We start from the raw sequence: 16,896 nt of genomic DNA, 5'->3' as shown, positions 1-16,896 counted from the left end.
GCAGTATTTGACTTACATTATTCATAGAAATAGGCTAGCATTCCCTCTTCCGTGTGTTACAGTAATGTGAAATGCATCTTTTTGAGAATTGTGCTAATGGTGTGACTTCTTTTTTTAAAATGTATTGGGGTGACATTGGTTAATAAAATTATATAGGTTTTAAGTGTGCAGTTATATGGTGTATCATCTGTATATTGCACTGTGTGCCCATCACCCGAAGTCAAATCTTCTGTCACCATATATTTGACCCCCTTTCCCTCTAGCACCTCCCCAACCCCCTTGCCTCTGGCAACCACCATACTGTTGTCTGGGTCTGTGAGTTTTTGTTTGTTTTTCTTATTTTTTCATTTGTTGCTTTCAGTTTTATATCCCACATAGAAGTGAAATCATATGGTTCTTGACTTTTTTTGACCGACATATTTTGCTTAGGACAGTATTCTCAAGCTCCATCCATGTTGTCACAAATGGCAGTATTTCATCTTTTCTATGGCTGAGTAGTATTCCACTGTATGTATATGTACATCTTCATATCCACTCATCTGTCGAAGGCCACTGGTTGTTTTTATGTTTAAACTCACTTGTGCTTGTACCACTTTATTCTTGGTATTGCTCCATTCCTGATGTAAAAGAACTGTTGGAAGAAAATATTGTCACTAATGAAAGGGTCTTCTTTGAGGCACAGAAGTGTCTCTGTAAGAGAAGGACTGGTTCAGTATTGTGTAGAGGAGCTGTCCAGGTGTAGTATCTGGGGTTGTATAGTAGTACACAGGAGTGTTGTTAATGGTGAAACAGTTGTCTTCATTTTGTACGTATGTTGCAGGTCTGCCAAAGATGACTTCACATCTATTATTGGGAAATGCCAAGGTAAGAGTTTTCAACATATCTAAGAAATGAACATTTCAAATCTGCAATCATTTATAGTCTCTCTTAAAAGTCAGAATAGGTATTAAGTAAATATTTATTAACAGGGATTATTAAAACTGCTTATTAAGATAATTTTCAAAAACCTTAACTGATTTCTCTTGCTGTCTTAATTTTGCTTTAGGATGAGCATTTTGGAGAAATTTGAATTGAAACTTAAAAAAAATATATGTTTTTATTGATATTTTAGAGAGAGAGGAAGGGAGAGAGAGATAGAAACATTGATGTGAGAGAGAAACATCAATTGGCTGCCTCCTGCACGCCCCCTACTGGGGATCAAGCCTGAAACCTGGGCATGTTCCCTGATGGGGAATTGAACTGGGACTTGTCAGTGCATAGGATGCTGCCCAGTCCATTGAGCCACACTGGCCGGGCTGAATTGAAACTTTTAAGAAAGTCTAAGCCAGTTTTGTGATCAAGTATTTGTAAGTGTCTGTAGTCTTTTATTTTGAATTCAATGAAGGAATAATATTTTGGTATAAACCAAGAGTTGGTCCGATACAGATTAGTAAAAACAAGTCTGGGATTTGATCATTCTTTGATATAGTAAGCAAGAATTTACTGAGTGTCTTTTATGTTTATGAATTGTGCCTGGCTACTTGGGGTGTAATTGTGAACAAAAAACCTGGTCGCTTACCTCGTACAGATGATCAAATATGTGGTTATGAACTTTGGCAAACCTGATGGAGGAAAAATACAGAGTCTCTCACCAGGAGCGTGAGATGAGATTGTTGAGAAAAAGTGACTTTTGGAAAGCAGCGCTGAGCGCGAGTAGAAGGTGGGAGCCTCGGGGAGGGTTTCCATCTGCAGGAGCTGCAGGAAGCAGGAAGCGCCTGGGAGGAAGGGAAGAGGACACTGTTAGGTAAACGCATCTGTTGCCGTGTGTTATTTGCAGGACCTGCCGTTCCATCTGCCTGACCTTGTGTTAGTTTAGCAGGGTAGTAGCTGTAGGGATCTTGATGATGGTGATCCTGGTCATTATGATGACAAACATTTATAGTGTCTTTACTGTGTGCCAGGCACTGACTTTTTAATTGGAGGAACATGGTGCACATAGTTTACCTTAAAGCAGCATTAGGATAAAGTAAATATTTGACAGTGAAAGGGAGCCTGGAGAAGGGAGGCATGGGTCCTTATGAAATCTACAAAATGCTGAAATAGCATTCTCGGAACACCCCATGGAAGCGGGTCTTCAACCTCCTTGTCAAGTGCACACTGGTGGCCTGAGGCCAGTGTCCTTCTGATTTTTCTCATCCTTAGCCATCCAGATGTATTGAGCGGATAAAAATGAAATTTTTTTTTTTTTTTATCCTCACCCGAGCACACTTTTCGATGTTTTGATCAGATAGAGTAGGAGGGAGAGAGAGAGAGAGAGAAACATCGACATGAAAGGGACACATCAAGTGGCTGCCACCCACACGACCCAACCAGGGCCAGGGACAAACTGCAACCGAGGCACATGCCCTTAGTGGGAACCGAACCCCGGTCTCTCTAGACTGCAGGCTGACGCTCCAACCGCTGAGCCAAACTGGCCAGGGCTGAAATGACTTTTTTAAAAAATATTTTTTCTTTATTGATTTTAGAGGGAGAGGAAGGGAGAGAGAGAGAGAGCTAGAAACATTGATGAGAGGGAACATCGACTGGCCGCCTCCCACTGGCGATTTGGCCCACAGCCTGGGCATGTGCCCTGACCAGGAATGAATGGTGATTTTCTGTTAGTGTGTCAGAAGCAGTATTTCTAAACAGTGCTACACATACTAGTGCATAAGGCAGGCGTAGAGTTTTTATGGAGTTACATTTTTTTTTAGTTGAGTTTTTTTGGGTGACATTGGTCAATAAAATTATATAGGTTTCAGGGGTACAATTCTATATTATGGAGTTATCTTGACATATAGTATATACAGGGTAGGGCAAAAGTAGGTTTACAGTTGTTTGTGTGGGAAGTAATACATTAATTAATAAATAGTAATACAGGAATAAACTTTGTGTTCCCCGTACTCACAACTGTAAGCCTGCTTTTGTCACACCCTGTGTTGTGACCTAACAGCAAATGTAACACTTCTTACACATTTATATAGACTTATCTCCCCTTGTTAGTTCCTGTTCCTTCTGCCCTGTTCCCTGGCTGGCTAGTGGCAACTTTATCTGCATCGAGCTGGAAATCCAGACATGTTTTCTCCTATTTCTTTCTCTCCCTCCCCTCTTTCTTCCTTCAGCACATCTTTATTAGGCTGCCCCTGCACGCCAGGCACTGTCCCGGGCGCTGTGTGTGTCTGCGGTGAGGAACTGATGCGGGCGCCCTGGTGTCAGGCTCGCGGTCCTTCAGGGCAGGGGGTGACTTAGTCGTGGTCCTGCTGAGTGACACGGGAAGGTCTCACTGGGGACCCCACCGAGTCCTGGGACTCTGGGCAAATGGCTCTTGCCTCTCGCTTTGCACTCAGCCCTCCCAGCCCTAGTTCAGGCTTTGAACACTTTTCTCTGCTTTGTGGAGGTTGTCTCCTGAGGGGTCCTCTGCAGGCTTTGCACTGACCCACACTGCACTGCTTGCCACCTGCGGCACTCTTAACGGAAGTCACCAGGTGAGCCTTCCCGTCTGGCTCCCCGGTCATCCCCATATGTAACCTCGGACAAGTGATGTTACCTCTCTGAGTCTCAGTTAACTGTAATATGGGCCTAATTTTATAGATGGGCTTGTGGAGAAGTTATATGAGCTAATATAAATAAATAAAGCTCTTAGCATGATGTCTGACACCTTCTAAGTACTGAGGAGACTTTAAGCTATTACAACTACTGCTGCTGCTACTCTGCCCAAAACCTGTCAGTCAGTCGTCATTGACTGTAGGACACAGGACAGATGGTCTAAATCAGGACATGAGTCTGTCTGTCTGTCCTGTAAGATGCCCCCGATGCATGTCCTGTGTTGTAGTACAAAGCAGACTGCAGTTTCCCAGCCCCATCATGCATTTTGTGCCTTCTTACCCATAGTTCCTTCTGTTTAGAAGCTCCCACCTTCATATGTAGTTAATTAGTTGTGCTTATTTAAGTTCCAGCCTCAGCTCTTCTGGGACCCTTCCCCCCCTCACCGTTGGTGCATCTTTTCCATCGTTTCCCTGGGACTTGTTTGTACCTATATCACCTGTGTATCCTCATGTACGTTCCTTTTTAAAAAAAAAAAAAATTTTTTTCTTTATTGATTTTAGAGAGAAAGGAAGGGAGAGAGGGAGAGAGAGCTAGAAACATCGATGAGAGAGAACATCGATTGGCTGCCTCCTGCATGCCCCCCACTGGGGATCAGACCCACAGCCTGGGCATGTGCTGTGACCGGGAATCAAACCATCGACCTCTTGGTGCAGGGTCTACCCTCAACCACTGAGCCACACCAACCAGGCTGTACTTTCCTTTTTAGTTTATTTGCTTGTGTGATTCACAATTAAATTGTAAATGCTTTGAAGACAGGGCTCCTGTCTTACTCAACTTTTAAAAATTTTAATTTTTTTTTTTTTTTTTTTTATCCTCACCCGAGGATATTTTTCCATTTTTTGTACAGCTAGAGTGGGAGGGAGAGAGAGGAAGGAGAGAGAGAGAGAGAAACATCGATGTGAAGGGACACATCGACTGGCTGCCACCCGCACGACCAACCAGGGCCGGGGACAAACTGCAACCGAAGTACATGCCCTTAGCGGGAACCGAACCCGGGTCTCTCCGGACCGCAGGCCGACGCTCTAACCGCTGAGCCAAACTGGCCAGGGCTAAAAATTTTAATTTTAATTCTCATTATTTTTTTTATACCTAGTGCCCAGCATGGTGTCTGACTCAGCAGGCACACAATTTTTGGCATACAGGTTTTGACCTTATCAAGTGGGTATTGGCACTTAAGAACTATTAAAATGATTTTATGAGTGAATGTATGAATAAAATATATTTGCCTATTTCTTATGAATTAATCTTAGAAATTAAAGAGTAAATATTTATTATGTATATTTATATTATGCATATATAAATTCATGATAATTGTCATGGTATTTATGAGTTTTATACCGAATGTACACAAATGTGTGTACATACCACGAAGGGGACAATAAGGGCAGATCGGAAGTCCTGTTTGCTTAGTGTCCTTTTGGTAATAATAGAAGGGAGTAGTGAATTTCTACAGCTTGGGGCTCTAGCATTTTTTGAATTTACTTTCTATAGTTTCTTTACTAACGCGTATTGAAATAGACCACATCTAGCTTAAATAATGTATAAGGATCAAAAGTTCCCAGAAGAATAACATGAGGATGGTGTTCAGTGACCTTTTCCCCAGTGCTGCCCTTTCGTTGGGTGAGGTTTGGGGAGCCTTCGTGGGCTTCTGAGCAGCATGCTGGGAATGTTCAGATTCAGACATGCAGGGCCCTTGAGCTTGGGCATTAGACATCTGCTAGTAAGTAACTGAGAAATACACAAGTTAACACGAAAACGGGAAGCTGAACTCTTCTGTATTCCACACAGATTATAATATTTGTTAGAGTATTATTTTATTAAAAAATTTTTTTTCTTTATTGATTTTTAGAGAGAGGAAGGGAGAGGGAGAGAGAGATAGAAACATTGATGAGAGAGGACATTGATTGGTCGCTTCCTGCATACCCTCCACTGGGGATCGGGCCCACAACCTGGGCATGTGCCCTGACTGGGAATCGAACCAGCGACCTCTTGGTACAGGGTCGATGCTCAACCACTGAGCACCAGCCCGGCTAGTATTTGTTAGAGTTTTAGTGGGTACAGTTAACGTGGCAGCATGGATGAGATAATAATACTTTGAGAGCTAATGCTTTATTTTGTTGGCTTCTGAATGTGAATTTATGACCTTAATGCTGCATTAATGGCTTCTTTCTATTTCATATAATGTGCAGTAATGATCATTTGCTTATTACCTGCCTCATTTTTATGGGAATGACTCTCATATGCCAAATGATGTTTCATGTGTTTGCCTGGAGAAACGCAGCCAATTGTTGTTAATGCATTTTTGAAAGTACAGAGTCTGCAGACCGAAATAGGAGCTGTTTGGTTCCATTTTGATATTTTTCAGTCATTGTTTTACAACATGTAGGCCATTTGAGAATGTTTTAAATATAGATTGCAACTTGTTTTCGTTCTGTTTGCCAGGCCATAAAGAGGAATTCAGGCTTCTCATTCTATCTGGAAGAGTGACCCAAAACTAGAGCATGGAATTAGACTTTTTTTAAAGCTGTACTATGTTGAGATTTCCCTTCTGTTTCTGGTGTGGAGATATGGCAGACCAGAGCTTCCTGGCACTGAGCCCCGCTTGCTTACTCTGGGTGTGCTGACACCCAGCAGCCCCGCATTGGCCCAGGGGCCCTGCGACAGCCCGCTCGGGCCAGCTCCTCGGCTTCCCAGCAGCCGCCTGGGTTCGCTGCTGGGAGCCGCACAAACACGGCTCTCTGTGCGTCTTGACAGGACAGAGCTCGCGAAGCATAGGCTCTCGGAAGCTCCCAGATTTTGAATGAAACCTTTCATTACCGGCTGTGCTGCAGGGGCCTCAGGCTACATGATGACTATTACCCCTTCTTGTATGTCTTTTGGACAAAGTATTTTCTTGTTAAAAAAAAAAAATAATACCCCTTTTCAGAAAAAACTTGAGAAACTAAGAATGAGCAAAAAGTAGAAAATAAAAACACCATCCAGAGGTAAGTAGTAGTAACATTTTATGATCTGTTCTTTAAGATACTTTTCTGTAAGTACCCGTTCCTACACATAGGATCTGTGGAAGGAAGATGTTTTAGAATCTGCTTTCTTCATAGAATGACAGGTTAAAGTCTTTTAGGTTGACGTTTAAGAGCTTTCGATAGTATCTTTTTTGTTCTTCTTTTTTTAAAAATTGATTAACATTCGAGGTGTTAGAACATAGCCATCATTAGACCTTAGTGCAAACAACTGTGGAGAACATAGGCAGCGGATTATTGCATCTGTGTTCGTGGGGATATTGTTTGTTGGTATTTTTATTTTTTTAATGTCCTTCTGGTTTGGTATTGGAGTGTTGCTGTCTCAAAATGTAAGTTGGCATTGTTCTTTCCTTTTCTGCTTTAGCAGAAGTTTGTGTAGAATTGGATTTTTTTTTCTTAAATATTTGATACAATTCACCAGTGAAATTTGAACGTATTTTTTGTGAGTACGTTTTTAAGTCCTAATTAAAAATTTAAAATAGCTATTAAACTCTTTAAAATTTCTGTTTCCTCTTGTTCCAGTTTCAGTTTTTCATGGAAATTTCTTCTAAATTGTAGAATATATTGGCTTACAATTGTTTATAATAGTCCCTTCTTATTTCCTGTTTGTCAGATTGGTGCTGATGTCCCTCTTTTGTTCTGGGTGTTGGTAATTTGTGTGTTCTCTATTATTTCTTGATGAGTCAGGACAGAGTTTTATCAGTTTATTAATTTACTGTTCAATAAGGAAACTTTAGGTTTTGATTTTTTGGTTTGTTTTGATTTGTGCTTTTATGTTTATTATGTCATTCCTTCTGCCTTCTGGGTTTAACTTCCTCTTGTTTTTCTAGATGAAAGATAGAAGTTTAGATTATTGATTTTAACCCTTTTCTTATATGAGCATTTTAGGCTGTTCTAATTTTTGTTATTGATATCTAATTTAATTCTTTTTTTTTTTTTTAATCCTCATCCGAGGACATTTTTCCATTTTTTGTACAGATAGAGTAGGAGGGAGAGAGAGGAAGAGAGAGAGAGGGAAACATCGATGTGAAAGGGACACATCAAGTGGCTGCCACCCGCACGACCAACAAGGGCCGGGGACAAACTGCAACCGAGGTACGTGCCCTTAGCGGGAACCGAACCCTGGTCTCTCCGGACCACAGGCGGAAGCTCTAACCGCTGAGCCAAACCGGCCAGGGCTAATTTAATTCTTTAGTGGTCAAAACGTGACCCGTCCCGCAGGTCGAGCAACGAGGACTCTAGAGGGGGAGTGAGGATGAGGAGGGACAAGAGACACGAGAAATGGAGACAAGACAGGGTTCTGATCAAGTCTCGTTTATTCAGGGGGCGTTCACATAATATATAGGGGAAAACAGGTGAAACAGTTAATGAGTATCCCACCTGAAGCAAATTCCAGTAAATACCCCAGGTGGAACAAATGATAAGCAAAGAATGGAGTAAACAATTATCTAGAGGAATGCAGGCACTGTGTGCAGAGAGACCCCGCCCTGGGGCCGGAGACAGCAGAGCAGACTTTAACAAGATGGATGCCATGCAAATGGTCTCCCACAAAAAGGTATACAACATGATTTTAATCTTTTACACTTACTGATTTATGGCTCAGCATGTGGTCTGTCTTCATGAGCCAATTTAAAAAAAAAGAATTTGATTAAAATAATTTAAAAGAATCTAACTTTTCGGTATGGTACAGTAATTGGGTATTTTTTTTCCTAATTGTCAATTATATTGAGTTGAGTGTTAGAACTGTTCAAAATTTTATATTCTTCCTGATTTGCTCTGTATGTGTTAAATCAATTACATACAGAGGTGAATTGAAATTTCCAATTATAATTGTGTATTTGTTTATTTTACCCTTAGTTCTGTTAGTCTTATATATCTAGGAGTTCTGATTTTTAGGAGTGTACACATATTATTTTCTTCTCTTGTTGAAATGGGCTCCTTTGCCCTGAAGAACTGTCCCTTCTTATCTTTAGTAATACTCTTGTCCCAGGGTCTATTTTGTCTAATAAAACATGGTCACTGTAGCTTTGTTATGATTAGTATTAGCATGACATTATCTTTTCCTCTCATTTTGCATTTAACCTACGTACTGATATTTAGTGTAAGTCTCTCATAGGAAGCATATAATTGAATCTTGCCTTCCCCCCAGCCTGACAGTTCTGTCCTTTAATCGGAATGTTTAGAACATTCATATTTTATGCGATCATCGGTGTGGTTAGGTTTGATTCTACCTTCTTGCTATTTGTTTTTCTGTTTTTGTTTTTGGCATTTGCTCTAGGGTTTAAAATGTGCATTTAAAAATTATTTTATTACACAGTGTACGTCCTTTCACTCCTGCTCTTTTGTACTATTTTCAGCTTTTTTTTACATATGTTAAACCGTAGTACAATATATTATTATTTTTGACAATAACTTTTTTTTAAAGATTTATTTTACCTTTATTATATTGCTGCATAATATAGTATAGCAAAGTGTACATATTGTAAGTATAAAGCTTGATTAATTTTCTTTTCTTTTTTTTTATTAATTAGTTTTTGTTACAGATGTTTCTCCTTTTCCCCCCACTGATTCCCCCCTCCTCCTCCCTCCCTGCTCTGTCCCCAGTTTGTTGTCCATGTCCACTGTTCATGCATACATGCGTATAAGTTCTGTGGTTTATCTCTTCCCCCCTCTTCTGGGGATTGTCAGTCTGTATCCCACTTCTGCGTCTCTGGGACTACCCCATTCCTCAGACTGTTATGTTCATTATATTCCACAAATAAGTGAGATCATATAAAACTTGTCTTTCTCTGTTTGGCTTGTTTCACTTAGGATGATACTTTCCAGGTCCTTCCATGTCATCTCAAAGGATAAGAGATCTTTCTTACAGCTGCGTAGTACTCCATTGTGTATATGTACCACAGCTTTTTTATCCATTCGTCTACTGATGGACACTTGGGCTGTTTCCAGATCTTAGCTATTGTAAATAGTGCTGCTATAAACATGGGGGTATATATATTCTTTCTGGTTGGTGTTTTAGGCTTCTTAGGGTATATTCCTAGAAGTGGGATCACTGGGTCAAATGGAAGTTCAATTTTTAATTTTTTGAGGTAACAACATAGTGTTTTCCATAGTGGCTGCACCAGTCTGCATTCCCACCAGCAGTGCACTAGAGTTCCCTTTTGTCCACACCCTCACCAACACTTGTTGTTTGATGATTTGTTGATGGCCATTCTGACAGGTGTGAGGTGATACCTCATTGTTGTTTTAATTTGCATCTCTCTGATGATTAGTGATGATGAGCATTTCTTTATATGTTTCTTAGCCATTTGTATGTCCTGTTTGGAGAGGTGTCTATTTAGTTCCTCTGCCCATTTTTTAATTGGATTCTTTGTCTTCCTTTTGTGGAGTTGTATGAGCACTCTATATGTATTGGAAATTAACCCCTTAACTGATATATCATTGGCAATTATGCTCTCCCATACAGTGGGTAGCCTTTCCGTTTTGATGATTGTATCTTTTGCTGTGCAGAAGCTTTTGAGTTTGATGTAGTCCCATGTGTTCATTTTCTCCTTTGTTTCTATTGCCTTAGGTGATGTGTCAGTGAAAATTCTGCTGCCTATGATGTCTGAAATTTTGTTGCCTACAGTCTCTTCTAGGATTTTTATGGATTCATGAGTTACATTTAAGTCTTTTATCCATTTTGAGTTTATTCTTGTGTAGGGTGTAAGTTGATGGTCTAGTTTCATTTTTCTGCATGTAGCTATCCAATTTTCCCAGCACCATTTATTAAAGAGGCTGTCTTACTCCACTGTATGCTCTTGCCACCTTTGTCAAATATTAATTGAGCATATTGCCTTGGGTCCATTTCTGGGTTCTCTGTTCTGTTCCACTGGTCTATATACCTGTTCTTATGCCAGTACCAGGCTGTATTGATTACAGTGGCTTTGTAGTATAACCTGAAATCTGGTATTGTGATCCCTCCAACTTTGTTCTTCCTTTTCAAGATTGTGTGGCTATTTGAGGCCTTTTTTGGTTCCATATGAACTTTTGAAGTAATTGTTCTAATTCTGTGAAGTATGCCATTGGTATTTTGATGGGGATTGCGTTGAATCTATAGATTGCTTTGGGTAATATGGACAGACAATAACTTTTTAAAAACTTACAAAACAAGGACAAATCTCTGTTTTCTATTTTTATCAGTCTACTTTGTGCAAAACTGAGTTTTTATTTGATAGTTTCCTCACCTTGAAAAAGTTATTTAATATTTCTTATAATGCAAGTCTGTTGATAACATTCTCTCAATATTTGTTTATCTGACACCATCTTTGATTTTGCCTTCATTTTTGTAAAATATTTTTTCTGGGTGTAGAATTTTAGATTGTTTGTTTTTGATGAGAAATCAGTCATTGCTGTGATTGTTTCCCTGTATGTAATGTGTCCTTTTTTCTTTGGCTACTTTTAATATGTTTTCTTTATCATTGGTTTTCAGAAATTTGATCATCATGTGCCTTGATTTCTTCTCTCCCCCCCCGCCCCCCGAGTTTATCCTGCTTTAGATTCATTGAGCCTCTTATATGAGTGGATATGTAGATTTTTTCCAATTTACTTGATTTAAGGACATTATTTAAAGTTGAAATACAATTTTCTAACCCTAGTGTCTTTTTCCCTTTCTTCTGGCACTAAGTATATGTACTTTAGACTGGTTGTGATGTTCTGCTAATTTCTTCATTCTGTTTTCCTTCATTCTTCATTTTGGATAATTTTTTTTGCTAAGTAGTTAACGTGGAAGCTTAGATTTTTTTTCTTTCTTTCACAGTGTTTAATTTGCTTTTAGATCCATTAAATGGATTTTTCATTTCAGATACTGTCTTTTTCATTTCAAAACTCTGATTATTTTATACTTTTCATTCAATTCTGTTGAGATTTCCTATTTATGTACTCCCTATATTTATGCTTGCCTTTGAGTCCCAGACAGGTTTTGAAGTCCTTATCAACTCATTCTTCGGTCTGTGTCATTTCTGGGTATGTTTCTACAGACAGAGTTTTCTCACAGTTGTGGGGTGTATTTTCCCCCTTCACATGTCCAGCAACCTTAGGCTATATACTCTGCATTATGGACGCTATGTGATTGCGTGTCTGGTATTTTTCATCTTTCTTAATAGAGTATTGAGTTTTGTTCTGGGGAGTACTTCATTTCTTTATGAACATGCTTAGTTTTTTTTAATCCTCATCCGAGGATATTTTTCTATTTATCTTCAGGTAGAGTGGGAGAGAGGGAGAGAGAGAGAAACATTGACATGAGAGGAACACACCTATTGGTTGCCTCCCACATGACCCTGACCAGGGCCCGGGATGAACCACAACCGAGGTATGTGCCCTCGACCGAAATTGAAACCGCAACTCCAATATTGGTCTGCAGGCTGATGCTCTAACCACTGAGCAAACTGGTCAGGGCATATGCTTAGTTTTTTAAGGTTATTTTTAAGTATTGGAAGATACGGTTTAGAATAGCTTTTATGTAGGGGTAGATGAGTCGGACTTTAAGGTGAGGCCTTTCTGGGATCTATTCTGAGTTCTCAGTGATGTTTCCATGGTGACTGGATGGAACTCAGACATTTCCAAATCCTCTGAGAGTTCGGTAGGTGTTTTCCCTGACGCTTATCTTCTCCTTGCCTCGTAGAATCTTTCCGTGTGTGTGCAGCTTTGTGTTTGGCCAAGGACGCAGGGTTCCTCTCTGTAGGTTACTTTTCCTTTCTTTTTTTTTTTGTTTTTTTTTTGTTTTTTTTTCCACATCTTTATTGTTGGATGTAAAATGTATTACAGATGTTCCACATTTTTCCCCCATTGACCCCCTCCTCCCCACTCCCGCCCCCCTCCCACCTTTTCCCAAACTATTGTCCGTGTCCATTGGTTATGCATATAAGTTCTTTGGTTTATCTCTTCCCACCCCCCCAACCCCTTTCCCTTTGAGGTTTGTCAGTCTAGCAATGAATTTGTGCTTCTTAATCCCTTCACCTTTTTCACCCATTCCCCCAACCCCCTTCCCAACTGGCAACCAACAAAATGTTCTCTGTATCTATGAGAATGTTCCTGTTCTTCCTGTTCATTTTGTTTGTAGATTCCATTGTTGATAGATATGTATTCATTGCCATTTTGTTTGTTCATACATTTTATCTTTTTCTTTAAAAAGACCCTTCATCATTTCATATAATAACGGTTTGGTAGTGATGAACTCCTTTAACTTTTTCTTGTCTGGGAAAGTTTTTATATGTCCATCGATTCTAAATGACAGCTTTGCAGGATAGAGTAATTTTGGTTGTAGGTTCTTGCTTTTCATCACTCTGAATATTTCTTGCCACTCCCTTCTGGCCTGCAAAGTTTCTTTTGAGAAATCAGCTGACAGCCTAATGGGAACTCCCTTGTAGGTAACTAGCTGCCTTTCTCTTGCTGCTTTTAAGATTCTCTCTTTGTCTTGAACCTTTTGCATTTTGATGATGATGTGTCTTGGTGTGGGCCTCTTGGGGTTCATCTTGTTTGGGACTCTCTGTGCTTCCTGGACTTGTATGTCTCTTTCCTTCACCAAGTTAGGAAAGTTTTCTGCCATTATTGTTTCAGACAGGTTTTCGATTTCTTGTTCTCTCTCTTCTCCTTCCGGCACCCCCAAGATGCGAATGTTGGCACGCTTGAAGTTGTCCCAGAGGCTCCTTACACTATCCTCATTTTGTTGGATTCTTTTTTCTTTTTGCTGTTCTGATTGGGCGTTTTTTGCTTCCTTATATTCCAAATCGATGGTTTGCTCCTTGGATTTGCGTACTCTATTATTGAAGCTATGTAAATTATTCTTTATTTCAGTTAAAGCCTCCTTCGTTTCTAACTGTGCAGCGATTATTTCTGACTGGTCCTTTTTTATGCTCTTGAGGCCCTCACTGAGTTCATTGAGCATCCTTATAAGCAGTATTTTGAACTTAGCATCTGTTAGGTTGCTTATCTCCATTTCGCTTAGTTCTTTTCTTGGGGTTTTGTTCTGTTCTTTCATTTGGGACCTGTTTCTTTGTCTCCTCATTTTGGCTGCCTCCCTGTGTTTGTTTCTGTGTATTACTTAATGAGAGGTTTAGGGCTCGCTGAGACCCGATGCTGCCCGTTTGAAAGAATTTAGGAAAAACCTGAAGCAGGATCCAAGACAAGCCGATCCTATGGTTAAGCAGGTGGCAACAGCTTGGGTGGGCCTGAAAGTTGTGTGGGGTGGGGCGGGGCCTCAGGGCAGGGCTACCAGTGTGAGCCAGGTTGCTGGAGTCCCAGATATGGCGACTGCCGCCCCAGGGAAGGGCTCACCAAAGGAACAAAGGCCTCTGACAGCACGTTTGTCCCTGAGGAAGCCCCCTCTCCTGCCCTCGCTCCAGTGCCAAATAGCTCAGTTCTCCCCTGTGTGTCTCTGGCGCCCTCGAGCTGCCTCCCCTCCGAGCTTAGAGGGAGAGAGTCCGACCAGTCCGTGCGCGGGCCCTTTAGGGAGCTGCCTGGGGCTCCAGGCAGGTCAGCTTCCCTGAGCCTCAGTCTCCGCTGGTTTTTCCAGCCAGAAGTGATGGGGACTTCTCTTCCTGGCACTGGAAACCTGAGCGGGGCACCTGGTGCGGGACGGGGACCCCTCAGTCCTCAGGAAGGACCTTCCCAGCCGCGGGATCCTCCTGATTTTTATCCGCCACACGTGGGTGTGGGACCACCCGTCGCGCTGCCGCGCCGCCTCTGCCGCCAGCCCTCGCGCCGCCGCCCCTCCTACCGGTCTGGATGTAGCTGCTTTTTTTATTTTATTTTTTTATTTTTTTTTAATTCCGTAGTTGTAGGACTTCCATTCAGCTTGATTTCAGGCGGTTTTGGATGACGGTTGTTCTGTAGTTTTGTTGTAACTTGGATGTGGTTGTGGGAGGACGCGATACTGCATTTCCCTACGCCGCCATCTTGACCGGAAGTCCTCCTTTCTTTTTTTAAAATTGAATTTATTGGACTGACATTGGTTAATAAAATTATATAGGTTTCAGGTGTACAATTCTATAATACTTCTTCTGTGTATTGTATTGTGTATTCACCACCCCAAGTCAAGTCTCCTTCCATCACCACTTGTCCCTCCTATACCCTCTTCTACCTCCCTCCTCCCCCTCTCCCTCTGGTAAGCACCATACTGTTGTCTGTGTCCATGAGTCTTTCTTTTTTTTTTTTTTTTTTTGCTTAATCCCTTTACCTTTTTTTATCTAGCTCTGCAACCTCTCTCTCCTCTTGACAACTGTCAGTCTGTTCTCTCTCTGAGTCTGTTTCTATTTTGTTAGTTTCTTTTGTTCATTAGATTCCACATATAAGAGAAATCATATGGTACTTGTCTTTCTCTAACTGGCTTATTTCACTTAGTGTAATTCTCTCCAGGTTCATCCATGCCATCAGAAAAGGCAAGATGTCCTTAGTTTTTATGGCTGACTAGTAGTCTGTTGTAAATGTACCACAGCTTAAGGTTCCTTTTCTGCCTCATTCACTTCTCTCTGGAATGCTGCCCTGCACATCTTTTTAAAACATTCAATTAAATGTACTGGTGTAACATTAGTTAATAACATTATCTAGGTTTCAGGTGTACAATTCTATAACCCATCATCTATATATTGTATTTTGTGCTCACCCTCCAAAGTCTAGTCTCCTTCCATCACTGTATATATTTGACTCCTTTTACCCTCTTCATCTTCTTCCCAACCCCTTCCCTCTGGTCACCACCATACTGTTGTCTGTGTCATCAAATTCTAGTCCAGCTTAATAGCTCCAAACTCTAATCTTTATCTCCTCAGTTCGGTGAGACTTGCATGTCCTGTTTGAGGTCCCTCTTCATGCATCGTGGTCCGGAAAGTGCTTCCTGCCAGAAAGTAGGGTGATCCTTCTCCCAGAGATCACAGACTTGTACTGCCTGCAGTATCACGTTCCAAAACAGTTCTTCAGCATAGATTTCTTCTCTGGTGGGAGAGCTAGTCTGAAACCGGTTACTCTGTGCTGTTTTTAAGTTACGAAAGCCGTACATATTTGGAACAGTGCAGAAGTAGAAAAAGCAAAGACAAGATTATCTTCTCAATTTGCATTCTTCTCCACTGTAACAATGCGAACCACATTTTATTTATTTTCCTCTTGATAGAAATCTAGGCTGTGTATGGTGGCTTGTTTTCTGCCTCTGTCTCTTACCCATCTTTGTCCCCTCCTGTGTCTAACAGTGCTGGAAATGACATCCTGTTTGTGGGTGTGGGAGTAGTTTTCACAATGTGATAGCTGTTGCCATAATTCATTCCTGAAAGTTATGCCTATTTATACCACCATGAAAAAGGTATAATTGAAGCTATTTCTTTTCTCCATTTTCAGCACCAGATGTTACCTATTTTTAAAATATTCATCAGGTTCACAGGCAAGGGGAAAGAGCATGTCAGCCTCAATTTGCATATCTTTAGTTATTAGGTAGAGCATATGTTAAGTGTCTACTTTTATTTTGTGTGTGTGTGTGTGAATTGTTAGATCATATCCTTTTGCCTGGATTCCTCTTAGAATACTTGACTTTTTCTTACTGGTTTGTACCATTTCTCTGTGGTATGAATGGTAACCCTGGTCATACAGTTTTCAGTTTGTTTTTTAAATTTGTTATGGTAACTTTCTTGGTTTACTTTTTAAAAAAATTTTGGTAATCGCATTTGCCATGTTTTATTTTTTTCCTTTATAACTTCAGGGTTTCTTATCATGCTTAGTCATTTCTTATTCTAGGATTGTAAACTTTATCTCATGTCTTCTACCTACACTATTATTTCAGTCATATAAATATTTAGCTTCTCTTCATGTTGTTCTAGCCCCACTGGTTTGCTTGTTGTTTTTTTTAGAGCGAAGGGGGAAGGGAGAGAAAGCAGGAGAGAGAGGGACACAGCGATGTGAGAGAGAGAAATTGCTTGGTTTCTGGTCATTCCTCCAAACCCGCACAGGTAGGGAAGAGTCCGGTGATAAAGTCTATTTTCCAGTTGATGTGTAAAATCTCACCTGGTAATGACAACATATCTTTGTCTGGGTCAAAACACATGCGAAGTTTTCTGGAGCCCCTGGGAATGACTAGGTGTGATGGTGAAAGCCAATTCCCTTCGGTGGAATTTACGTCGGAGCACACACAGGGTGTGGGACATAAATCCGTTTATCACATCAAAATGAATTAAGAGGAGCGGTCTGTTATGACAGGTAAAGCAGTAATAAAGGGAAAATGTTGCTGTGTTTCTCT

The 16,896-nt window shown here is 40.7% G+C and overlaps 1 protein-coding gene across 2 annotated transcripts in view; it reads left to right on the top strand.

The window, feature by feature from the left end:
- Nucleotides 1-16,896, top strand: part of NBAS (NBAS subunit of NRZ tethering complex) — a 291,645-nt gene that overhangs the window by 7,450 nt on the left and 267,299 nt on the right. For both annotated transcript variants that reach the window (XM_036262542.1, XM_036262543.1), the window contains exon 6: nt 821-864. In XM_036262542.1, coding sequence (XP_036118435.1) covers nt 821-864 — 44 coding nt within the window. The remainder of the gene's footprint in view (nt 1-820; nt 865-16,896) is intronic.

Source organism: Molossus molossus, unplaced genomic scaffold (genome assembly GCF_014108415.1).
Source record: "Molossus molossus isolate mMolMol1 unplaced genomic scaffold, mMolMol1.p scaffold_m16_p_15, whole genome shotgun sequence".
In the NCBI taxonomy this organism is placed as follows: domain Eukaryota; kingdom Metazoa; phylum Chordata; class Mammalia; order Chiroptera; family Molossidae; genus Molossus; species Molossus molossus.
The sequence above is the reverse complement of the archived record's forward strand: the minus strand, read 5'-3'. Positions and strand labels throughout refer to the sequence as shown.